This window comes from Octodon degus, unplaced genomic scaffold (assembly GCF_000260255.1).
Source record: "Octodon degus isolate 3935 unplaced genomic scaffold, OctDeg1.0 scaffold00077, whole genome shotgun sequence".
Lineage (NCBI taxonomy): Eukaryota > Metazoa > Chordata > Mammalia > Rodentia > Octodontidae > Octodon > Octodon degus.
In genome coordinates, this window is record NW_004524653.1 from 7,840,350 (window position 1) to 7,866,950 (window position 26,601).

Here is a 26,601-nt window from a genome sequence, read left to right on the forward strand (position 1 = left end):
TCAGCCTCCTCTGTGCTAATATTACAGGAGTGCACCACTGCGCCCAGCTTATTACTTTTTTTCTATATTTAGGACAGGGTCTACAGGGATTACAGGGTCTCACTACGTAGATTGGATTTGTAGTGATTCTCCTGTTTTCAGCCTCCCAAGTGCTTGGATTATAGGCAGAGACCTAGTCTCAATCAGTCTCGGCGTGCCTCTGGGGCGGGGCCAGCATGGCATGCAGGGGTCAGGCGCGTTAGTCCAGCGTTAAGCGGTTTAGTCCGCTGAGCTATCAAGCCAGCCCTCAGATAGTTACTTCTAATTCAGAGAGGTCACATGGAAAAACAATTCCATGAATGGGAACCCTCCTGAAAAAAGGGAGTGGCCCGCTCCAGCAGGGTCCTCTTAGGACAGACCTCACAGGTGCACTCTGCCATCTTCCTGCACTGGGCTGTGGCACAGTTCCTACCTGATGCCATGGAGGGGGCACAAAGCAGCACTGTGAGGTCAGGGAGATAGCTCCGTGGCATAAATGCCTGCCTGGCAAGCGCAAGGTTCTGAGCTTGACTGCCAGTAACTTCACCTGCCCCCCCCCAAAAAAAAAAACAAAGAAAAAGCAAGCACTTGTGGCTTGACTCTTATTTTTCTTTTTGAGACAAAGTCTTGCTATGCAGTTCAAGTTGGCCTGAAACTCACTTTGTAGCCTAGGCTGGTCTCAAACTCATAATGATCCTCCTGCCTCACCCTTCCCGAGTATTGGAATTACAGGTGTGCGTCACCACACCTAGTTATATTTTATTTCTTTTTTTTTTTTTTTCACTACAAAGTTCATGCTGGTCTTGAATTCACTTTGTAGCCCACACTGGTCTGAACTTGAAGTGATCCTCCTGCCTCATCACCACCCCGCCACCCCTGTGCTGGGATTACAGGTGGCCCTCAGGCTTGAATTTTTTTTCTTTTCTTTCGGTACAGAGAATTGAACCCAGAACCTTGCACTTGCCAGGCAGGCACTGTGCCACTGAGCTATATCCTAGGATCTTCCAGCTTGAATTTAAATGTCACTATGAAAAGTGTTCTAGATGGTAGCCATCTTGGGGGGGGAATGAAGCAATGAGAACTTGCTATCTGTGTTAATGTGTCTCTTTAATTGTTGGTAGAGGGGCCGGGGAGATGGCCCAGTAGAATAAGCACTTTCCTGGCAAGCACAAGGGCCTGAGTTCAATCCCTGGTTCCGAAAAAAAAAAAAAAAAGAGAGAAATTGTTGGTAGAATTGGGGCAAGATACTTAGCCAAAAATGGCAACATGTAATATACAGGCTATTTTATTACTGTTTTTCTTTTTGGAACCAGGGATTGAACTCAGGCCCTTGTGCTTGCTAGGGAAGTGCTTATTCTACTGAGCCATCTCCTCAGCCCCCAAGCTATCTTATTACAAAATTAGGTTCTTTTCCTATGAATGTTCACGTCACAAACTTGACATTCTGATTTCTTGTCAAAATTACTATTCAAAAGAATGACTAACTGGGGGCCGGGGAGATGGCTCAGTGGAATAAGGGCTCCCTGGCAAGCTTAAGGGCCTGAGTTCAATCCCCGGTTCCGCAAAAAAAAAAAAAAAAAAAAAAAAAAAAAAAAAAAAAAAAACTGTACTCTTACAAATGTACAGCTGTTATCCTAGCCTAAAATAACATTCAAAAAAAGACTTAAAATAGAGGCAGATGATGACTTCTGAAAATGCCTTATTAGGTCTTAAAATAACAGCATTACATCACGCTTGAAACTCAGGCTGGGCCTGTATGAAGAGCAGAGGACTGAGCATGGCCCTTCATGGGGCGCCTCCTCGCAGACCTTGGCAGTCTGACCACTGCCAGATACTGCCGGAGGTCCAGGAACTAACCTGAGGGAAAGAGGAAAGGCCCCTCAGGGGGGTGCACAGCGCCCCTCTATACACCTCTCTTCCTCTCCTTGGGGCCCTTGTCCTCCAAGAAGTCGCTCTCCACTGTGACCCTATTTGGAAATAGCATCTGCAGGTGTGAGGGTCGGAACCCAGGTAAGCAAGGATGGAGGTGAGATCGCATCAGGACGGGGGGCCTAACACCAATAAAAGGGAACTTGTAAGACACAGCGAAGGGCACATGCAGGCGAGGACAGGGACGCTGCGGAGCCCAGGGCACGAGTAGCTAGGAGAGGCAATGAACGATGCTGCACTCTCTACTGCTCTCCCCACACCTTTCTTTTCAACTTCTGGCCTCCAGGCTGTGAGGGGACAAACCCGTTTGGTTTTTTGTTTGTTTGTTTTTCATAATTTTATTGAGAAACAAATAGCAATGAGAGAGTTTCAAATCAAATTGGTAGGACAGTTTCAATAACTAACACATTGCATACATTTTTCCTGACAAACCTGTTTGTTGTTTGCTTTTCTGAGACAGGCTTGCCTCAAGCGCACAATCATCCTCTTGCCTCAGCCTCCTGAGAGCTGGTATTATAGACATGTATAGAGCAGGTCCACTGATACCTGCTCAAATCTGAGGTTTTAAGGCCCCCTGTATTTGGTCCCTACCTGCCATGGTACCTTCAGCTAAGGGATGCACCATCTTTTTTTTTTTTTTTTTTGCGGAACTAGGGATTGAACTCAGGCCCTTGCGCTTGACAGGCAAGCACTTATTCTACTGAGCCACCTCCCCAGCTCCGGGATGCACCATCTTGATCAACTGGTTTTATTTTTTTGTCTTTTTGAGATAGGGTCTTGCTGTGTAATTCAGGCTGGCTTTGAGCTCACTTTGTAGCCCACAGGGGTCTCGAACTAGCAATGATCCTCCAGTCTCAGTCTCCCCAGTGCTGGGATTATAGGCGTGCACCACCACACCTGGCTTCAATCAAATGATTTTAAAGCAAATTATAAAAATGTATTAGTAGGTGATACATCAGTCCAGGAATGGAGACAGGGCTTCTGGTCTCTGACCTTCCTTAACATGAGCCACTCCTGGGGTGGTTAAGTCTCTGTCCCCCCCACTCCCACTTCAACCTCTTCACCAAGGGGTGCTTAACTTTAACCAAAATGCAGCAAGATAGAGAGATTGTGTTCCTGGGGTTTCTCGCCCTTCCTCCCCCCTCCCCAGTGAAGGGCACACTATACATACCAGGCTCTCAGTAGATGTTCTTCGGTGTGTGTGTGTGTGTGTGTGTGTGTGTGTGTTTGTTTTTTTTTTTTTTGGTGGAACTGGGGATTGAACTCAGACCCTTGCACTTGCCAGGGAAGCACCTATTCTACTGAGCCATCTCCCTTCAGTAGATGTTCTTGAGAATTCATTTGATACATACAATTCTTTCTAAATGTTCTTTATCTTCCCTCAATACTACTTACAACAATTTTGTGTTTGAGGTCAGACCATAGGCTTGCTTTGCAAATTTCATAGTACAGGTAAATTAATCTCAGCACCCAGAAGCTCCATTGAAGCAGGAAGGGCTCCAATCACTCAACTGTGATTCTGAAATGAACCTCATTTTCCCCCACAAAATTAATTTTGTAATACTCTCATTAATCGCTCTCCATTCAGTATGGATGCTGGAATCTAAGCTGAAATCCGACTACAGGTAGGTAGCCCTGACTCCAAGGTGACATTCACCCCCCGAAACCACTGCAGAGACTGAGGGCACTTCCAGCAGCAAACAAAGGGCAGTGAGTGTGGTGAGGGAAACACAGACTATACCGGAGGGGCCGCTCAACACAAGACTCAACTCCACCACCTTCTTGCTAGTTCTGCCACACTGGGCGTGGCCCAAGCTCCTGGGGGGCTCCTCTTTCTTCTCTGCAAAAATGAGGTGATAGGGCTGGGGAGACAGCTCGGTGGTCTAAATGCCTGCCTGGCAAGTGCAAGGACCCAGGTTTGATCCCCAGTACCAAGTGCTGTACTGGCCCCAGAACCCCAGGTGTGCTGTGCCGGCAGCGGGAACCAGGCGAGGTGGTGCACGCCTGTAATCCCCGCACTGGGGAGACTGAGACAGGAGGATCACTATGAGTCTGAACTGCGCAGCAAGAGACCCCGGACCAAATGCATAAACAAATAAAAAGATTTAAAACAAACAAAAAAAAGAGGTGATAATACATCTGATCAGTCCACCTCAAGTGAAGTGGTCACGAGGACAAAAAGGGCTGAAGGAGACAGAAAGTACTCTACAGTTAATAGTGCTGGAGAGACACATTTTATGATCCCCAGGTGTCACGGTGGACTTGGAGTGATAAGCACTTTAATGTTAAAAGCTAATTAGCACCTCCGTAAAGTTAGTCAGTCCAGGGTTGTAAAAGTGCACACAACAAAATGTGACCCTGAAGCTGGGTGTGGTGGGGTACGCCTGTGATCCTAGCACTTGGGAGGTGGCAGCAGGAAGATTTCTGAGAGTTCAAGGCCAGCTTGTGCTACATTAGTGAGTTCAAGGCCTCCGTGAAGTACTTAGCAAGACCTTGTCTCAAAAAGACACTGAGTGCTGTCATACTCACTTGAAAATAGTGGGCAACTCATGTTTTTTTATTTTTTAAATTTTAGGGTCTACAGGGTCTCACTATGTAGATCAGACTCATAGCAATTCTCCTATTTTCAGTCTCCCAGGCCCTGGGATTACAGGTGTGCTCCCACGCCCAGCCTCAGTCACTATCTCAGGGCACCCTGGGGATTGAACCCTGGCTGATGCGCTCTGCCTAAGCAGGCACTTTAATCCACTGAGCTATCTGGCCAGTCCCAATTTATGCTTTTTTAAAAAAATCATGCCTAAAGGTATTGACCTGAATCTAAGTGTTTAACAAAATGTTAAAAAAAAGTAATGGGAGCCAGGCATGGTGGCGCATGCCTATAATCTCAGCACTGGGGAGGGTGAGGTAAGAGGATGGTTGTGAGTTCAAGACCAGCCTGGGCTACAAAGTGAGCTCTAGGCCAGCCTGAGCTGCACAGTGAGACACTATCTCAAAATGACAAAAATAGACAAATAAATAACAATGGGAGGAAAATGGGAAAAATTGACCCAGACTAAGTTCAAGGCCAGCTTGGACTGTACAGCTAAACCCCATCTCCAAAGAAAAAGGAAGGCACAGGCCAGGTACATACTTCACTAATCTCAGCACTCTGGAAGGCTCAGGCAAGAGGATCACAAGTCTGAGCCCAGCCTGCACAAGCAACAGGGAGGCCTTGTCTCAACATTTAAAAAATGAAAGAAAGGGCTGGGGATGTAGCTCCATGTGAAGGCCCTGGGTTCAATCCCCAAGGCTGGAAAAAAAAATTAATGGGACGATGTGAGTAATGCAATGATAAGAAAGCCATTATAAACATCAACGTTACTGAAATGAACAACCATCAAAAATTGTTACAAAATGAATAGTCACACAAACCTACCTTCCAGTTTGCCAGTTTTTGAGACTCTATAATTTTTATAACTGCTCCCATGAGAATACCTGGAAGAGAAAATATAGCTTAACATAATTTTAAGCATGAGAAAGATTGCTCTGGCTTATTATTCTAGAGAAACTGAGTATTATCCATGGCGTCTCCAAGGGGTTTTGATGGGGTTTGTTAGGGTTTGTGTCTAAGTGCCCCCCAAAGCCTCCTGCAGTCATGGGGCAACTTCTAGAGTGTGTCTTTTTTTTTTTTTTTTTGCGGAACCAGGGATTGAACTCAGCCCTTGTGCTTGCCAGGGAAGTGTTTATTCCACTGAGCCATCTCCCTGGCGAGTGTGTGATTCTTGATCCAACGCTTGATTATTGGAGTGGGTGCTACCCCTGCCCTGGGGTGATCTGCATTACAATGTAAGGAGGAGGGAGCTGCTTGCCTTTGTGGCTGCAGCCGAGGCTACTCCCTTTGCGCTTTGCTGTTTTCCACCGCAATGAACTGCTGCCCTCCGCCATGCGCCACTCTGCCTTGGAGCCAGCGAGTATGGACTGAAATCTCCATGAACTGTGAGCTAAATAAACCTTTCCTTCCTTAATGTTGGGTGTTGGGTATTTTGTCCCAGCAACAAGAGAAAAATAACCAAGACAGGGTTCTACAAGTTTTCTGTTAAAAATATAAGTGTTAAGTTTTATAAGTCATGTAACTGTCACCTGAATCGCATGCAAACACAGAAATCTAGAGATTTGGGGGGGGAAGGAAAAGCTTTACAAGGCAGGGTCCTGAGTTCAATCCCCGGTACAAAAAAAAAGGAAAAGCTTTACAAAATAAGACCCAAAATACTCTGCCTGGCCTGAATATGTATCACCCTGCTATTTTTCATACATGCATCTATTTTCAGTGTGATATGGCAGAAGCACCCGGGCACAGGTGATACACACCTATAATCTCAGCACACAGGAGGCTGAAGCAGGATGACTGCCACAAATTGCAGGCCAGTGTAGACTACACAGTAGCTCAAGGCCAGTCTGGAATGAATGCATAGACTGTTTCCAAAGGGAAGTAAAACAACAGCAGCAAAGGCTTGCAAGCCCATATGCCTGTAATCCAGTACTCGGAGGCTGAGGCAGGAAGATTGCTGAGACCAACCTGGACTACAAAGCAAGCCAAGGCCAGCCTGAACTATGTAGTGAGACTACATCTCAAAAAAAAAAAAAAAGCTTAGAAGCCAAGTTTGTCATTAAAAAAAAAAAAAAAAAAAAAAAATTCAAGATCACTTTCTCAGATTCAGATGGCAGCTCTATGTTGAATATTCAGTCGGAGATAAAACACAAATGTTGAAAATAACCCGTAGTAAATGTTTTGTGAAGTTCCTGGAAGGAAGCTGCCATCTGAGAGCAGCAAGCTGCCATAAGGTGACAGGCGCATCATCTCTCCTGCAGGCTCATATGGGAGGACAGCACACTGGAGCCCAGCTTAAGCAGCTTGTAGCTCAGTGCAAGAACCCTGGGCTCAAACGCCAGCGCTGCAAAGCAAAACAAAATAGAAGAAAAAGAAAACCCAACAAGGGTTGGCAAGGATATGGAGAAAGGAGTACCTTCATCTTTGGCTGACAGAAACGTAAAACACTGTACTTTGGCAATTCCTCAAAAAGTTAAATATAGTTACCAAATGACCTAGAAACTCCAACCAGGAGAACTGGAAACATATGTTTATACAAAAATGTATGTGTAGATATTGATAAATGCATTATTTATAGCAGCTGAAAGAGGGGAAATCCCAAATACCCATTAACTAATAAATGGATAAACAAAATACAGCATATCCATATGATAGTGGCATATTGTTCAGCAATAAAACGGAATGAAGTATTGACAGATGGTTTAATGTGGATGAATCTTGAAAATATACTAAGCGAAAAAGCCAGAAACAAAAAGATCACGTATTTTACCAGTCCATCTGTATGACATGTCCAGAACAGGCAAATGTACAGATAGGAAGGGTTTCCTAGGCTTGTCAAAAAAAAAGGTTATGGATAATAGCTAAAGACTATGGTGGAGCTGGGGAGATAGCTTAGTGGCATAAGCACCTGTCTGGAAAGTGCAAGGTCCTAAGCTAGATCCTTGGTATAAAAAAAAAAAAAAAAAAAAAAAATCAAGCCAAGTGCAATGATGCACACTTGTAATTCCAGTACTTAGGAGGCTGACATAGGAGGATCACTGGGAGTTCCACACCAGCCTGGGCTACAAAGTGAGCTGAAGGCCTGCTTGAACTACACAGTAAGACCCTGTCTCACAAAGACAAACTAAGATAAAATAAAAAATAAGGACTATAGTAGTTCCTTTTTGGTGTGATGAAATGTAAAATCAACTGCTCTGGTAATGGTCACACAATTCAGTGAATATACTAAAACCACTGAATTGTACCTTTAAAATAGGTGAATCAGATATGCAAACTACAGCTCAATAAAGCCATTATCCATACAAAAAAACGCTCTATGATTTCATTTATGTGAAATATCTAGAACAGACAAATGCAGAGACAGAAAGCAGATCAGTGGTTTTCAGGGTATTCAGGAAGAGGAAAATGGGAAGGGACTGTTACTGGGCACAGGGTTACATTTTTGGCAATGAAACTGTCCTGGAACTAGAGATGATAGCTACAGAACCCTGAGGATATAGTAAAAACCACTTGTAAAACCCAATTGTAGGGTTGACGAGATAGCGCAGCAGACTAAGCTCCTGCTTATGCAAGCGCAGGGACAGCAGTCTGATCTCCAGCACCACGTGCCATGCCGGCCCCGCCCCCAGGCGCACTAAACTGGCCACTGAGGCCAGATGTGGTGGCGCACTCCTGTAATCCCAGCGCTGGGGAGGCCAAAAACAGGAGGATCACAACGAGTCCAAGCTGCATAGGGAGACCCTGTACCAAATACATTAAAAAAAAATTGCACCCAGATGTGATGGCACATGCCGGTAATCCCAGCACTTGGGAGCCTGAGGCAGGAGGATTGCTGCAAGTTCAAGACCAGCCTGGGCTCTAAAGTGAGCTCAAAGCCAACCTGAACTGCATAGCAAGACCCTGTCTCAAAAAGACAAAAATAAAATAAAATAAAAATTACAAGGTAATAAAACCATACAACATAAGTGATAATATTAGTAGATGCCAGCAGGTACTAGCTCCTTACAAGTTAAACATTCGAGTACGTATTTACATGAGTCACTACATTTAATGTCTGGGCCTATCATCTGCATTTTAAAGATAAGGAAACTGAAGCTAAGGCCCAGCCTCATTTAGCTGGTAATTAGCGGGAGCTAGAATTGTTATGAAAATCAATTAATTTTGTTTGTTTATATAACAGATGGATATGGTACAATATTTTAAAGTTATAAAAGAGGCAAGAGTTATGGGCATGCCTATAATTCCAGCTACTCAGGCGCTTAAGGCAGGATAGCAACCTCAAGCCCAGCCTAGGCAACTTAGCAAGACTATAAAAAACCAAACCAAACCAAACCAAAAATAAAATGGGATGGGGTGAGCCTAGCATATGCAAGGCCTCTGCTTCCATCCCCAGTATCACCCCCCAAAAAACAAAAGTATAAAAAGGTAGACAGTAAAGATTCAGGGGCTGGTGAGATGGCTCAGTGGTCTAAAGCACCTACTTAGAACAAGCTTAACAAAAGCAAAGGGACCATGGTTCAATCCCCCAGCACCACATGCCAGCCAGCCCCGCCCCCTGGTGGGCTGAGCTGGCCACACACACACACACACACACACACACACACATAAAATTTATTTATTTATTTATTTATTTTTTTTTTTTTTTTTTTTTTTGTGGTACCGGGGATTGAACTCAGGACCCTGAGCTTGCCAGGCCAGCGCTTATTCTACTGAGCTATCTCCCCGGCCCCAAATAAATAAAATTTAAAAAAAAGATTCAAACTACCCATCCGTTTCCTTTCCCCAGTATCATGGTAATTCTGTACATTTCTTTTGAGTTTCTGTACATTTATCATTATATATGTACACATGCATGTAACTATCAAAAATTGTAAGACAAATGACAGTACAACAGTTACATCTGGTTTCTTAACATAATGTAAATCTCAGAAACCATTCCAAGCCATGTGTGGAGGCACATGCCTATAATTCCAGTACTTGGAGGCTAAGACTGCCTCCAGTGTGAGGCCACCCTGGGCTACAATGTGAATTCAAGACCAGCTTGAACTACATAGCAAGACCCTGTCTCAAAAAAAAAAAAAAAAACACACACACACACACACACACACATAAATAAATTAAAAAAAAAAAAAAAAAAAAAATTCAGGGGCTGGTGAGATGGCTCAGTGGTCTAAAGCACCTACTTAGAACAAGCTAAGCAAAGCACAGGGACCGCGGTTCAATCCCCCAGCACCACATGCCAGCCAGCCCCGCCCCCTGGCGGGCTGAGCTGACCACACACACACACACACACACACACACACACACACACACACATAAATAAATTAAAAAAAAAAAGATTAAAAAAAAAAAAAAAAAGGAATTATTTTGTAGCAACATGTAAGGGCTACCCAGTACTTTTCATTCTGCTAGTGCTAACTAGTCCACCATATTCACATGCCAGACACCAACACCAAGGAACAGGCATGGCATGTTTTCCAGGCTTCTGGTGTCACAGCCAAAATACACAATACACAGTGTGCCACGTGGCCATGTGCCAGTAATGACCTTGGTTATAAGTTACTTACGCTGGCCAGCATCGACCTTGGCTACAACATCTAGTTCCACTGGGGTATCACGAGAAGCACCTGTGCTGGGGCTGTCAACAGAGCCCAGCACCTCTCAGGAACCCTCCCTTCACTCACAGGGCAAAGGTAGGGTACCAGCAATGCCTAGCCTTAGTGTGTACCACTGAAAGGGACCAAGAAAGGAGGAGCAGAATGTTAGAGTCAGGCACCCCAACAGAAAGCCATATCTGCTGCCTATTTTCCAGAAGTGACCCTGTTCTTGAATCAGAGCCCACAGATATAGGAAGAGCGGGGTCTATGAGGAAAGGCCTGAATTACCCCAGCAAGTGTAATCAGTGACGACAGGTCACTCCTTCCCCAAGGAGACCCACAGCCATGCAGGCAGACAACTATCAACCACATGAAGAGAAGCACTCAGACCTTTCAGGAATGTCAGCAAACAGGGCCAGACTATACTGACACCAAGCCCACTGCGGCTCCCCTTTTAGGGTAAAAGCAGATGAGATCAGGTAAGTATAGTCCTGTCCCAGGTCCACTGAAGGCTGATCCACTTGTCAAGTTAGATCTCAGTGTACCTTTCCTTTCTTCTAGACACATACTGAACAGTTGGCAGAACTCTCACATGAGTTTTTGACCCTTCAAGTAAGAGCTACGTAGTTGGAAAGGGCAAGTACAAATGTCTGGATCTGGCCCCTAACACCTCTGCCAAACAAGTCAAGTCAGCACTCCGGACAGAACAGCAGAGTGGTCCCACCCTCAAATACTTTAAAGAACACAAGGGCAAAGGTCTGGACCCAGCAAAAGCTGAAAGGATCTAACTAGAGATAGCAGTGACTTACAGCTCAGGTAACCAAGCAGTTACCCCAGATTGCAGTGACTGTGCCAGTGCATGGAGGGACCCAAGGAGAGGAATCTGAGGGCAGCAAAGCAGCAGCCTCAGGTCTAGTGTGAGGCTCCTGACCTGAAATCTGTGTTCTTCTCCAACCCATAAGAAGAACCATAGGCAGTCCACAGTGCTGTGGGACAGATACGGAATGCACCCCGGTCTCGTATCAGGACTATGTCAATGCCTCCTTTCTGCCACAGCACAGTCCAAAAGGCCAGGGACAACTCAGATAGGCTACTCAGGATGAGCAAGAAGTGTTGGGCAGATACCCTGGTAAGGCTCAGGCCTTGCCCATCAATAAAAACTTTAGTGCTCAAGGTCTGGGGCCTGCTATGACAGTCCCTCTAAGTAAATAAAGAGTGACTTCTACCCCTAAGCACTAAGAAAGGAGCACGCTGCCTGGGCACAGACTCTTCTAGCTTTTGGAGGTAACACATCCCCCACTAAAGAAATGCTATCTCCAGTCAGCCCTATGAGGGCGGCTCAGCACAGTTCTCTGGGGTTCGGAAGTGAGGTCATCCCATTTGCAGCAAAGAACTACATGCTGTCACAAAAGCCACCCCAGCATCCTATTGTCTTGCAAAGACACAGCTTCTAAGCAAGGGCTATTATATGAGCATACAGCCCCATAGGTCCTTCACAAGCTGTCAAATCAATGAAGTTACAAGCCAGGAGGGCCCAGCAGCAATCTAACCTAAGAAGGCATTACACTAGAGCAAGCCTTGTGTGGGGACAAAAGTCACAAGTACAGTGTGAGCAGGTGGCCCAGGCTCCATGTCATCTACCATACTACTTCACCTCTTATGCACAGCACTATTGGGCCAGCCGACAGGGAAAAACACCCAAGCTCACTTCCTGGATGATTCAGCCAGTCTCTGACCCTGGCTGCTTCAGTATTTGTGCAATAGAAGCACAACAGCAGCTGTAATAACAGAGCTGCAAGATACGCATGGGCTCCCAAGAATGAGCCCTCTCCCATCACGTTGGTCCAACTTCTGCTGTGCCTAATGGATGCCAGGATGGCCACAGTGACCATCTCATTACCTGACCCAGCAGTACCCCTTGAGAAGGCCAATGACCCGTGTGTCCGCCCTAGGAAGGGCAGTGTTTCCTGATTGGCACTGAAATGTCTATTCAGTATGTCTTTCCACTAGCGTGGCCATCAAAAGTCCCACAGCGCCTGACTCATTCAGCAGGGTCCTGTGTAACTCTCTCAAAATGAGTCACTTTATGCGGATGGAGGTAGGCACAGGACCATGCTGCTGCTTGGTCCTATGTAACACACAGCCATCATCCAGAAAATGCTAACCAGCCAGTGGTAAAATGGTCTCTTAAAGATAAAGTTGAGGCTGGCGTGGTGACACATGCCTATTAATGCCAGCACTAGGGAGACTGAGGCGGGAGGACTGCTGTGAGGTTGAGGCCAACTTGGGCTACATTGTGAGATCCTGTCTCAAAAAACAAGATCAAAAAAAGATGGAGGGACCGGGGAGATGGCTCAGTGGAATAAGCGCTTCCCTGGCAAGCACAAGGGCCTGAGCTCAATCCCCGGTTCTAAAAAAAAAAAGATGGAGCTCAGGCACCTGCTTAGAAATACTATCCTGTGAGGACTGGAGTCAGGATGCAAGCTATTCTTTTAAAAAATGGCCTCGGGCTGGTGAGATGGCTCAGTGGTCTAAAGCACCTACTTAGAACAAGCTTAGCAAAGCACAGGGACCACAGTTCAATCCCCCAGCACCATATGCCAGCCAGCCCCGCCCCCTGGTGGGCTGAGCTGGCCACACACACACAAATGAAATATATAAATAAATAAATAAATAATTAAAAAAAAATAAAATAAAAAATGGCCTCTATGAAGCAGTGTGTCTCTAACACATAAGCCAGGTTATAGTAACAGGACAGAAGTGGTCCCACTCAGCAGCACGGCCAGTGACCCCCATCTGGAGTGGGAGCTGCTGCTCAGGGAATTTCCCAGCCTAGACTGTTAGGCTTGGTGGGTTGAGAGGTACTGGCTCCCGGAAGGGGACATTTCTACAGGGCTCCCCAGTGCATCACACTGGCTTCCTGATCACTCAGGATTCCTTGTCCCACTAGACAAGGAGGCCTACAAGAAAGGCTGGTGCTGTCACGGGTAATGGAACCTGACTAGGATGCGGTGGGGACCAGAGGAATGTGATGCTCTGGAGCTAGCCACACAGTTTTTAAAAGCGAAGTCAGCATCGCGGAGCACACGTTTAGCTAATGGCAATGAAACAGCAGCAAGACACTTCAGGAATAAATTGTCACTTCTGAACCACATTTTCAGAAACACTAAGAGAAAAGACCATGCTGACAACTCTTAGAACACAACAGGGGCTGGTGAGATGGCTCAGTGGTCTAAAGCACCTACTTAGAACAAGCTTAGCAAAGCACAGGGACCGCAGTTCAATCCCCCAGCACCACATGCCAGTCAGCCCCGCCCCCTGGTGGGCTGAGCTGGCCCCTCCCCAATAAATAAATAAAATTTGAAGGAAAAAAAAAAAACAAAAACACAACAGCCCAGAAAACCCTTTACAGTCTGGTGTGGGTACTGGGGACCTGGCCAAGATGCCCAACGGCCTGTATAAGGGGTGCGTTGGAAGGATGAAATAAAAAAGGGAGCCACATTGAGAAATGTATGATGGCGGCTGGGAGATCAGTCTCAGGATGGCAGAAAAAAGACACCCGAGCCAGCCACTGTTTATTGGATGTGAGCAATGACAAGAGTGACTGGTAGAACATTCAGGCCGCTGACAATCTAGAGAGGACTCAGAGGGCAGACATGATCCCGTGCTGAGAAGGCTCTTGATCTGGAGTGTTTTTTTATTTTTTTATTTTTATTTTTTTATTTTATTTTTATTTTTATTTTTATTTTTATTTTTATTTTGGTGGAACCGGGGATTGAACTCAGGCCCTTGCGCTTGCCAGGGAAGCGCTTATTCCACTGAACCATCTCCCTGGCCCCAATCTGGAGTGTTTTTTAACCCTAGTGGTCTCAGTCTAGTCTTATTGTGTGACAGAGGAGTAAGAGTTAGTGGGAAGTCTCAAAATGGTGACAAGATAATCTCAAATCTCCATTTGTCCCTTAGGGAAGTATGCAAAATTAGCCATTGTGAATTTATGATTCCCAACACTTGAGCATCTAGTCAAAGGGACAACCAGTTTTGTCTCTGAGTTAGCTATCCTAATACCAATAAGCGAATACTTTTTTTCCTTGGTACCAGGGATCAAAGTGATGATTACTTGTTTCATTAAGTGAAATCAAGCCAGGCATGGTGGCATAAGTGCGTAGTCCTCGCACTGAGAAGCTGAGGTAGGAGGACTGTCAACAATCTGAGACCACAGTGCTCTACTGAAACAAACAAAAACTGGAAAAAAGCAGGCAGTTATCATGGGATACTGTAAGACATATCAAAATTAGTCTAAATAGTAATTAATATGGCTATAGTTACACGTAGAGATATTTATTCATTTAACTTTACAGCGGACTAAAGTGCCTGCTTAGGCAGAGTGCAGCAGCCAGGGTTTGATCCCCAGCGTGGCGGGGCATGCTGACCCCACCCCGGGGGCATGCTGAGGCAGCGATTGAGACTGGGCCTGGTAGTGTGCACCTGTAATCCCAGCACTCAGGAGGCCAAAAACAGGAGAATCACTACAGGTCCGATCTATGTAGTGAGACCCTGCAGACCCTGTACTAAATACAAAGTTAATTAATTAATTAATTAATTAATTTAAAATTTTTTCAAAAAAGAAAACACAGTTTTTCTGCCTGGTGTGGTGACCCACACCTAATCCCAGTGCTCAGGAGGCTGAGGCGAAAGGATCACTGAGATTTCAAGTCCAGTTTGAACTGCATAGTGTGATCTTGTCTCAAAAAGACAAAAAAGAAAAACGAAAACCAATAAAATAAGACATTCCCATAATTCAGGCTCAGCTCTAGCATTTAAATTCAAATTTCCAGTCCTTTAACCCTACTCTGGCCTTTTCTCTAGCATAAAGCATGATGGGAGAAAAGTTCTAGTCTTTGCTATTTACAACAGAAAATATGGGGCAATAGAACTATATTACTTTCATTCCTTATAGATGTTAGCTTCAAATACATAAAGTGAGTCAGTACTATATGGGCAATAAAAAGCAGCATGTGGACTTGACTAATACATGGAAAGAACACGAAAAAGAAAACACACAAAAAAATACACCTACACTTGACCTGGAAGAGAATAAAGCATAATAAAAATAGTTGAAGATAGCAATGAACAGGATTTTTCTTCTTTTCAGTACAGTGGTTGGGAGGGGGAGAAAAATTTGAAGTCAAAACCACAAAATTCTATACAATATAGGAAGTATCCTGAAAAGCTTTCGAGCATGGGGCACAGAAATCTTTTCAGATGTTCATGCTGATCAGCCACTTGGAAGGCTCAAAATAAAAAGACTGGGGGCTGGTGAGATGGCTCAGTGGTCTAAAGCACCTACTTAGAACAAGCTTAGCAAAGCACAGGGACCGAGGTTCAATCCCCCAGCACCACATGCCAGCCCGCCCCGCCCCCTGGTGGGCTGAGCTGGCCACACACACACACACACACGCACGCACGCACACGCGCGCACGCGCACACACACACACACATAAATAAAATTAAAAAAAAAAAAAAAAGCAGGGGGGCTGGCTCAGCAGTGGCCTCACAGGTAGGGCCTGGGGGCAATGCCCAGTGCTGCTAAATAAACAAGCTCCCACCTTGATGCTCTTTTTCTTTTTTTAATGTATTTGGTACAGGGTCTCATTATGTGGCTTGGAATCCTGATGAGCCCCCTGCTTTCAGCCTCCCCTGTGATGCACTGGGATTACAGGCATGTGCCACCACGCCCAGACTCTGGCTGGCTGACAGGCTGGCAAAGCAGGTGGTGTCCGGGATCCAACCCTGGTCCCTACACTTGCCTAGGCAGGCGCTTAGCCCAATGAGCTCTCTCCAGCCCTGATGCTCTTTTTCTATAAAGAACAAAGAAATGACTGGCCCTTCATTTGAAAATATAATAAAAGTAGTAAGGAAGTGATTTTAGGTGCAGGTGGACCTGTGTTCTTTCCTATACCAAGTGCTACTTGGGAACACAGAACGTGAAACCAATGGGAACACAGAAGCCAGTGAGGGCTCCAAGCTACGGCAGGCTACGCGTGCAGAATTTATTTCTGAAAGGGTGAAACTCACTTTCCCTGGCTGCTTCATGTGGATTCTCTCAACACAAAAGTTGGCCAGTTTTGAAATGGCAGTTCTCTCAGAATATTATTACTGCAGTCGGGGAAGTTTTGCTTCCACTTCTACTTTAGGAAATATAAAGCTATTTTCACTGCTCTGCCAGCATTTCCAGGTTCTAATGAAATGTCTTCTAATGCGATCAACCCCAGCGCACTCCTGGATGTGCTCACGGCCTCCAGTCAGCCAAGTCAGCATAGCAGTATGAAGCAGGCCTTATTGTCTACTGCAAGCCCCACGGGCTGGCTCTACAGACTGCAGTTCCAACAAGGTTGATAGAGAAACGAGCGCAGCAGAGAGCTTCAGCGACCCCAGCTCCACTCCCACCACCAGCCAGCTCAGAGCTGGCCCCAGGGAGTTTGTCCTACAACCCAGGGTGGGCCAGGCTTCCCGCAGCAGCTGCTGTGCCAGACGGCCTGTGACAGAAGCTGAAGTCAAGATGGAGAGTGGGGACTGCCTAGAAGTGGAGAACTGAGCTAGAAGGTCTGACCCAGCTGTCTGAGCAGCTGTGTGAAGCCTGGACTGCCGAAGTCTTTCTTTACAAGGGCGAACAGGTGCGCCCCCTCATCTGTTCTCTTTGAATCCATTTAACTTGGGTTTGGCCTCTTGAAATGGAAAAAGTTTGGAATTAGTTAAGACACTTTTAGTTGCAAGTAAAAGAACCCTTGACTAAAAATGGCTTCCACCATAGGTGTTGTCTGATGGAGCAGGCAGCTTCACGTGGCACTGACTCCGCAAAACAGCAATGCAGTCCAGCATCCGGGCTGCTCTCTCCCCTGGCAATACTTACCATTTCTTTGTCTTCTGTCCCCCTTTGGTAGTTCTAGGGATTGAACTCTAGGCCTGCACACTGAATTCATCTCTAGGGGTTTTTTTCGTTTTTTTTTTTTTTTTTTTTTTTTAATTTTTTTAAATTTTGAGTCAGGTCTTGCTAAGTCACTAAATTGCTCAGGCTGGGTTTTGTTGTACTTTTTTTAGGGAGGGGTCTACAGGGTGTTCAGGGTCTCACTCTAAGATCAGACTCATATTGATCTGCCTATCTACAGCCTCCCAAGAGCTGGGATTACAGGCATGCGCCACCACGCCCAGTCTCTGTAGGCACTTTAATCTGATAAACTATTTGGCCATCCCTCTCAGGCTGGGTTTGAACACCACCTTCCTGCCTCAGCCTCCCAGAGGGCTGGAATTAGAGGTTATGTGCAACTCCGGTTTTTGCCTTTGAGTCACTGTAGCTGCAGGTGGACAACCAGAGCTCAGGCACCACTTCCTCAATCAGCAGAACTGCAGGAAGGAAGGGAACTGTTCTCATTTCTATCAGGAAGGAAACATTTTCCAGGGGCCATCACCCAGCACACTTCCCTCTACTGTCATCAGCCAGAATGGACTTCACACTCACTGTCCACCGCCCACCGGGAAAAGGAGTGCAATGACCATGAAGACAGAGATCAAACTTTAATTTTTTTTCCCCCTCAGGGACCAGGGTTCAACCCCCCTAGTGTGCTGTGCTGGCCCCGCTCCTGGGGTACGCTGAGAAGGTGGTTGAGATTGGGCGTGGTGGCGCACACCTGCAGCCCCAGCACTTGGGAGGCTGAAAACAGGAGAATTGCTGCAAGTCTGATCTCTGCAGTGAGACCCTGTAGACCCTGCACTAAATACAGAAAGAAAGGAAATTCCTTTTTCTTTACTGCTGGTTGAACCCAGGGCTACACACCCAGCCCATATTTTAGGTTTTTTTGATTTGTTTTTTGTGCAGGGTCTTACTACACAGCCCAGACTCATAGTGATCCTTCTGATTTCTGCCTCCTTAGTGCTGGGATTACAGGCGCGTACCACTATGCCTGGACTCCAGCTCCAGCTCAGGGTGCCCGGTGGTGGGGTCAGCACGGCATGTGGACAAGCCCGTATTTTATTTATTTATTTATTTATTTAATTCTGTGCAAGGCCTACAGGGTCTCACTACGTAGATCAGACTCATAGTGATCCTCTTGCTTTCTGCCTCCCAAGTGCTGGGATTATAGGCACGCCACCACACCCAGTCTCAATAACTGCCCAGTCTCAATCACTGTCTCAGTGCACCCTGGGGGGCAGGGCCGCACACCAGACCTGGGATCAAACCTCCAAACCCTCGCTTTAATCTGTTGAGCTATCTGGCCAGCCCTTCCATGTCTCACTAAATTGATAACTGCCTGGGCTGGGCTCAAATTTTAGATCCTTTTGCCTTAGGCTCCCAGAATGCCAGGATAATGAGTGTGCACCACCACGGACAGTTGCAAAAACCAAACTTGACACTGTTGGCTGCCTACCCACAAGCCATATCCTCTTCTCCTTGAAGACAGACCCTAATTCTGATGAGGTGTCTTTTTTTTTTTTTGGTGGAACTGGGAATTTAACTCAGGTCCTTGAGCTTGCCAGGGAAGCACTTATTCCACTGAGCCATCTCCCCAGCCCCATAGGTATCTTCTTTTCAATGGGAAGAAGAGGGAAATGGCTCTTAGGTAGGCAACTGAGAACATCTGCTGTATGTATATAGTCAACTACTAAGCCTTAGGCAACCATAGTAAAACCATTTACTGTGCCTCAAGCATCCTTACTCCCACTCCAGCCTTAAATTTGATACTGATTACTGCCTCTTCTTCCTTCAATAAATTAACTACTCCCGCTGTGGGTTCCAGCAGCTCGGGCGGCAGGAGGAACGGCAGCGGTCGAGCTGCGTAGCTCCGCAAGGCTCCCGTGCGCCTCGATCGTGCTTGCCAAGATGCCCAAGAGGAAGGTCAGCGCGGCTGAAGGGGCGGTGAAGGAGGAGCCCAAGAGGAGATCCGAAGAGACTGTCGGCTAAACCTGTACCAGCTAAAGTGCAAAGGAAGCCAAAAAGGGCAGCGGGAAAGGGTAAATCTTTGGACAAAAAAGTGCAAGCAAAAGGGAGGAGGGGAGCCAAGGGAAAACAGGCTGAAGGGGCTGATCAAGAAACCAAAGAAGGGGCTGGAGAGATGGCTCAATGGTCTAAAGCACCTACTTGAAACAAGCTTGGCAAAGCACAGGGACCTCGGTTCGATCCCCCAGCACCACATGCCAGCCAGCCCCGCCCCCTGGTGGGCTGAGCTGGCCACACACACACACACACACACAATAAATAAATGTAATAAAAATAAATAAATATTAAAAAAAAAAAAAAAGAAAAGAAACCAAAGATGTACCTGTGGAAAATGGAGAAACTAAAAATGAGGAGAGCGCAGCTTCTGATGAAGAGAAAGAAGCCAAGTACAAAATAATAATAATAATAATAATAATAATTTTAAAGGGGGGCCGGGGAGATGGCTCAGTGGAATAAGTGCTTCCCTGGCAAGTGCAAGGGCCTGAGTTCAATCCCTGGGGTTCCACCAAAAAAAAAAAAAAAAGAAGCCAAGTCTGATTTTAATCACACACCATGTCTTATCAGTGCTCCCTGTCTCCCTTCTTGTACAATCCAGAGGAATATTTTTATCGACTATTTTGTAAATGCAAGTTTTTTAGTAGCTCTAGAAACATTTTTAAAAAGGAGGGAATCCTACCTCATCAGATTTTTTAAGTGTAAATGATTTTTTTTAGGGTGAAATCATTCTCTGGTTATTTTCTGGTACAACCAGAAATAGTGGGATATTGAATTATGGCAGGCTGTGACTGTCTTGGGTGTCAGCTTAGCATTCTATAGGTGCAGATTAGTTTTATATCCTGCAATACAAAGTATACTGAATGGCAATTTGGAATTACAGTCCTGCATTTAATATGTCTTGGATACTTTAAATGACTTCTATTCTCATGATTTTTGGTAGAATTGTTTCCTAAAAAAAACTACATTCCTAATTGTTGCCCTGTCAGAATTGTGTGCAGTCTATAACATCTGTGGTAGTGGTAGTCTGTTTTGCCTCATTTTGTTAATGTGCTGTGAAAGATCAAAAATTTGAATATGTAGTGTATGTGATACAAAATTGTGATTGGTGGGACTTAAGTAACACTTTGTCAGCATTTGAAGATGCTGGTACTTAACCCTCTTACAGAAAGTTTGCCTCTAAATTTGAAGCTGGAAAGTCACTGGAACAACTGAAAAACAATACATGGTTTTTTTGGTATGTGTGTTAAGAATTGTGTACAAAGCGAATCATGTGTACTGATCCTCAACACAACCAATAAAATCTCAAATACTGAAGATAAAAAAAAATTAATAAATTTTAAAATAATTAATTAATTAATTAACTACTCAGAGTCGGGGAGATGGCTCAGTGGAATAGGCGCTTCCCTGGCAAGTGCAAGGGCTTGAGTTCAATCCCCGGTTCTGCCAAAAAATAAAAAATAAATTTACTACTCAATGAATGTGACTGTGTTCACAACTGTTATTATACAGATTCACCCACTCCACCTAAGAGCTAATTACCTTAACAATTGCCACCGGAAACAATAGATATAGTAAGTGGCTGCCACTAGCTAACAGCAGGAAGCCATTTCTCCACCCTAAACTATAAGGTCAGTGTGCTCATGGGACAAAGAGAAGCAGCTCACAAAAAGGGCCTGTTCCCAGGCCAGCGATCCAGAGGCTGAGGCAGGAGGATTGCCATGAGTTCAAGGCTAGCCCAGGCTACACAGCAAGAACCTGTCTAAAAACAAAACCAGCAAGGGTCTGGGGCAGGGACAGCGGAAGGTGGTTGCTGTCTCTGCTTTTATTGTGGGGTCGCTGATGAGCACTTACCCAGAGAAACAACAGCAACGCTCTCTGGCAAGAAGTGCAGTCTGTATCTGATGAGTAAATGCACCAAGATGATGCAGATAGCTGTGGGGGGAAATAAGATACTGTTTAAAAACCTAGTTTTGAATAGAAAACACCCAGCTCAAGGCAACGGTTCCCTTTGTGGGGCCATCAAGATCGCAGACAACTGGCAATCACAGAGTCTGCTGGACTTCTACCGTCCTTTCTTAACCTCGGGGTGGGACTGACAGTATTGTATTTTCTTTGTATACCTGAACCACAGTTCTCGGTGATTAACCTTTTAATAAACTGTAAAACACGCAGAGCGCTCCCCCACTGCCCGCCCGCCTCTCAGACGAGCAACAGCGCCCGACTTTCTTCACAGGGTGCTATCAGAAATGAAAACGAAGCCTGGCACCGTGGCACGAAACTGTAAGCCCAATACCAGGAGGCTGAGGCAGGAGGTTCCCAAGTTCAAGCTCTGGCAACTTAGTGTTTTAGCAAGACCCTCTCTCAAAAAAAAATCTATTTGAAAAAAAGGATTTATCCAAAAATTAAAAAAATTAGAAAAAGTGTCCTTTTGCATTATTACTTCCCAATGTGAGTCCATGCTCCAAATGTTAGCGTATGTATCTCTTCCCTTTACTTGACACCTAGATGGCACACTACTTCAAAAATCGCAGTATTAATTTAACAGCTGTAAATATACTTTTTTTTTGGTCTTGAGACAGGGTTTCACTATGCAGTTCAGGCTAGCCTTCAGCTCACTTTGTAGCTCAGGCTGGTTTCAAACACCCAACGATCCTCTTGCCTCAGGCTCCTAAGAGTTGGGATTACAACTGTGAGCCACCACACCTGGCTATAACCTTTTTTTTAAAAGGAAATATTTTTAAAATCTGCATGGCTGTTAAGTAGCTACCCTTTGAGCCCATACTGACAAATCAGATTTCTTCAATCCCACCAAAAAGTACCAAGAGGCCGCGGGTGGTGGTGTGTGCCTATAATCCCAGCACTCAGGAGGCTGAGGCAGGAGGATCATTGCCAGCTCAAAAATTTGAGGGGTCAGAGCTACAGCTCAGAGGCATGAGGTCCTGAGTTAAATTTCTGCCCCCCCCCATAAAAGAAAGAAATTTTAGGCTAGTTAGAAAAATCTCACATTAAATAGTAAGAGCACAAATAAAGCCCCAGTGCCCAAGTGCAACATGTAACTCCAGGGCAGGCCCTACTGGCTGGCAACAGCAGCGAAAAGCATACATGTGAGGAGGTAAGGGGACAGAAAACAGAGGGAAGCGAGTTTCTGCTTTTGCTTTGCACCAAGATGGATTTCTAAAAACAAATTTAGTGCTGGGGATGGAACTCAGTGGTAGCACACTTGCCTAGCATGTCTGAGGCCCCTCAGTTCAAGCTCCAGTACCCCAATAAACCATTCCATCAAGTTTACTCTCACTGGGCATGGTGGCTCATGCCTGTAATCCTAGCACTCAGGGAATCTGAGAGAGGATTCCAAATTCAAGCCCAACATAATGAGACCTTTTCTCAAGATCAAAAAAAAAAAAAAAGTGCTGAGAATACAGCTGTGTAAAAGCCTTAGGTTCAATCACCAATACCAGAGGAAAATTTATCCTTCTACATAGAAGAGCCATATGCAGCTTTAATAGCAAACAGAGAAAAAAAAAAAAAAAAAAGAAACCACCAAACAAGAAATCTTTATTAGTACAAAGAGCTAAATATGAGGTGGGGTTGTTTTTTTTTTAAACAGTGTTTCGGGGCTGGTGAGATGGCTCAGTGGTCTAAAGCACCTACTTGGAACAAGCTTAGCAAAGCACAGGGACCGCGGTTCAATCCCCCAGTACCACATGCCAGCCAGCCGCGCCCCCTGGTGGGCTGAGCTGGCCACACACACACCCAAATAAAATTAAAAAATAAAAATAAACAGTGTTTCACTATGTAGCTCAGGCTGGCCTTGAACTCACTTTGAAGTTCTGGCCTCAAACTCAAAGTGATCCTCCTGCCTTAGCCTCCCCAGTCCTGGGATTACAGTACAAATACGTTAATTAACAGTCTTGGTCAGGTAGAGCAGGCCTGTAAGGTAGCAACCTTGAAGACATTATGCTAATAATGTCATAAAAGACTGACTACACATTGTATGATTCCATTCATATGAAATATTCTGGTTCCTTTGTTTGGGTAAGAGCCTCATTCTGTAGTTCACACTAGCCTTGGGCAGCAGCTATCTTCCTAAACCTCTCACACACTGGGATTACAGGCAAGCACCACAACACTTGCAAAGGAAATGGGGAGTGATGGCTTTGAATGTTTTTAATGATGGCATTAATAATGACTTACCTTTTAAATACTGTTTAAAAAAAAACCCTGTATGTAGCTATTTGTACTAATAAAGATTTCTTGTTTGATGGTTTGTTTTTTTTTTTAATGGTGATGAAAATATTGTGGAACTACACAGTGGTGATGGTTGTACAACACTATGAATGTCATAAATGCCACTGAATTGTACACTTTAAAATGCTTTATGTGCTGAATCAAGAAGATAGAAAAAGGGCTGGGGAGAGAGCTCAGTGGCGTAAGCACTTGCTTGGCAAGTACAAGGTCCTAAATTCAATCCCCTAGTACCACAGATACATACACACACGTGCATGACAGAATCCTATAATATGCCTGCAGAACATATTTCATTTGCTTTAACCACAATAATAAACAAAAGTGGCAAAAGTATTCCAGGTTAGGAGTTCTAAGGTCTAGGACAAATAATTCACTACAGCTCTCATATAGTGTTCAGTACTTAGCAAGTTACCTATTCACATTTTTAAATTAATCAATTGTGTGTGTTTGTGTGCATGTGGGGTTTCTTCAAGTCAAGGTCTTGCTATGTGGTTCAGGCTGGCCTTGAACTCATTATGTAGCCCAGGCTGATCCTCCTCCTTCAGCCCCCCAAGTGCTGGCCACCAGATCCAGCTGGTAACTTTTTTTTATTCTATCAGATACACATTATTTGGGCATCTAATCAGGACCAAATGATAACAACATATAAAATCAGAGAGAAAAAAAAAATCCCTTCAATTATATGTAAAGAGAAGGTCTCATCCAGCCTTCTAATGCAGACTGACCAAAGCACAGTAAGGAAAGCTGCTGACGCTCAGCTGCATTAGAATTAACTGATTAGAATCCTATGAGAGGGAAACAGAAACCACCCAGAGACCCGAGAGGCCAGGTTTAAGATCAGAAGACAGCACAGAAAAAAAAAAAAAAAAGTAGTTTGGGGCCAGGAAGGTGGCTCAGTGGAATAAGTGCTTCCCTGGCAAGCACAAGGGCCTGAGTTCAATCCCTGGTTCCGCAAAAAAAAAAAAAAAAAAAAAGAGAAGACAGCACAGGTTCAACTGCGCCTTTTCTGACCCCCAAGGCGCACACTCTGGGCAGGACTCCGCCTCCATCTGGAAGCTCGTTACTGAAAGCTTCTTTGCTGCTGGGAACTAGACAGTGCAGTGGATTAGCTGAAGTTCGTCTTAAATGCACCACACCCTGAAAGCTACTTTGGAAGTCCTAGGGCTGTTTTTCACTCTCCCTTTAAAGAGATTACAAACATCTTTTCCACCCCACCTTTTATATGCTTTAGCATAGCACGCTGACAGCAATATAAACAGACTAACAATACGCAATCCCAAGAGGAGACTTCAGATCTCATAATTGAGGAAATGTTTTTCTTCTTTGTATCTAACTACAAATAAAAAGAATCAAACAAAGTCCTTCATTCACAAGATAAAAAAACTCCAGGGTGTATTCAACCTACTTGAGATACTGTATACTTCTGGTTTGGGTCTGTTTTTCATATTTAGTCTAAAAGTTTTGGGCCAGAGATAGGTTCAGCAGCACAATTGCCTGCCTGGCAAGTGCAAGGTCCTGAGTTCAATTCCCAGTACCAAAAAAATAAAATAAGTTTTTAAAAGTCTATGAATTGGTTGGGCAGATAGCTCAGTGGCACAAATGCCTGTCTGGAGAGCACAAGGTCCAGGGTTCAATTCCTGGTACCAAAAAAACCCCAAAAACTCTTATGACTTGAAGCTGGATATGGTGATACATGCCTGTAATCCCAGCACTGGGGAGGCTGAAACAGGAGAATCATGAGTTTGAGACCAGCCTGGACTACAAGCTCAGTTCAAGGCCAGCCTGAACTGCATAGTAAGACTCTGTGTCAAACAGACAATAAGTAACCATCTAATGACACATAATGGTGAATCCTGCATTTCTTTCTCTTTTCTTTTTTTAAGCATATTTGGTGCAGGGTCTCACTATGCACCTGGGAGTCGTAGTGATCCTCCTGTTTGTAGCCTTCCTAGCACTGGGATCACAAGCATGTGCCACCACATTGGGTCCGCTGAGCTATCTTGCCAGACCTGAATCCTACATTTAATTTCTTTTGGCAGAACCAGAGATTGAACTCAGGCCTTTGTGCACTTATTCTACTGAGCCATCTCCCTGACCCCTGAATCCTGTATTTCAAATACAATTATTACATTGTTATAATTACTTTACCATTTATCAGTCTGGATACAAATTTAAAAGAAGTTACTTTTCCTCAGAAAACCAGTCCTAAGAGACAGTCAGAGAAACATACAATGAAAACCCAGTTCTACCTTTCAGTCTTTTTGAAAAGATTTAATTAGAAAGATGACCTGGGTGTTATTTTTTTAAAAAGCAGCAAATGTCAACATACCAACTTCACTTTCAAACCAGTTTGGACTAGAGTCAAACTCTTAAGTTCTTTCTTCCTTAGCCAGCTAATCCAGTGATTATGTAGTTTCAGTCTGACTTCTTTTGTCCAAAGCCATTATCTACTGTCTCCAGGAGTTTCTGCCTGTGTGTGTAATATGTGTGGTCCTGGAGACTGAACACCGGGCCTGTACACTAAGGTACATACCCAGTCCCCGCCTCCTTTAAATTCTGAGATGAAGTCTCACCAAACGTCTCAGTTGCCCAGGCTGAACTCAAACTTGTTATCTTCCTGCCTCAACTAGCTAGTTTCTGCCCCTGATCTAAACCTCTGACAATGTAGATATCAGGCTCTGGTCTCCCATTAACCAGGCTTGCCAATTCTTTGACATCTCTGGGCTTGAATTTGCTCACCCACTAAAGGAGAAAGGGGAAATAACATTTTAAGTTTGAATGAATCCGCTTAAACTAAATACATAAGAATGTAGTTTTTAAAAGAAAGTAGAGGGGCTGGTGAGATGGCTCAGTGGTCTAAAGCACCTACTTAGAACAAGCTTAGCAAAGCACAGGGACCACGGTTCAATCCCCCACCACCACATGCCAGCCTGCCTCGCCCCCTGGTGGGCTGAGCTGGCCATACACACACACACACACACACACACACACACACACACACACACACACACAAATAAATTTAAAAAAAATAAAAGAAAGTAGAATGTTAATGGAACTTAACAAAAAAAGGGGATACAGATGAATGTCCATTTTGTATTTGTGTATTCAAAGTGGTTAGGATAGATATATAGTTACATTCTCTTAAGGAATAGAGGGATTTGTTCTAATGGTGTTTGTAAATAGGATATCACATCCGAATCTTGTACAGCAATTAACCACTAGGAAGAATGTAT

General features: G+C 44.7%; 1 protein-coding gene across 1 annotated transcript in view; it reads right to left on the bottom strand.

Moving 5' to 3' along the window:
• Slc9a8 (solute carrier family 9 member A8) overlaps positions 1-26,601 on the bottom strand; it is a 71,360-nt gene that overhangs the window by 41,355 nt on the left and 3,404 nt on the right. Inside the window, exons 3-4 of the mRNA XM_023720775.1 lie at positions 20,972-21,052; positions 5,363-5,421 (exon numbers count right to left, since the gene is read on the bottom strand). Of these exons, the coding sequence (XP_023576543.1) occupies positions 5,363-5,421; positions 20,972-21,052 (140 nt within the window). The remainder of the gene's footprint in view (positions 1-5,362; positions 5,422-20,971; positions 21,053-26,601) is intronic.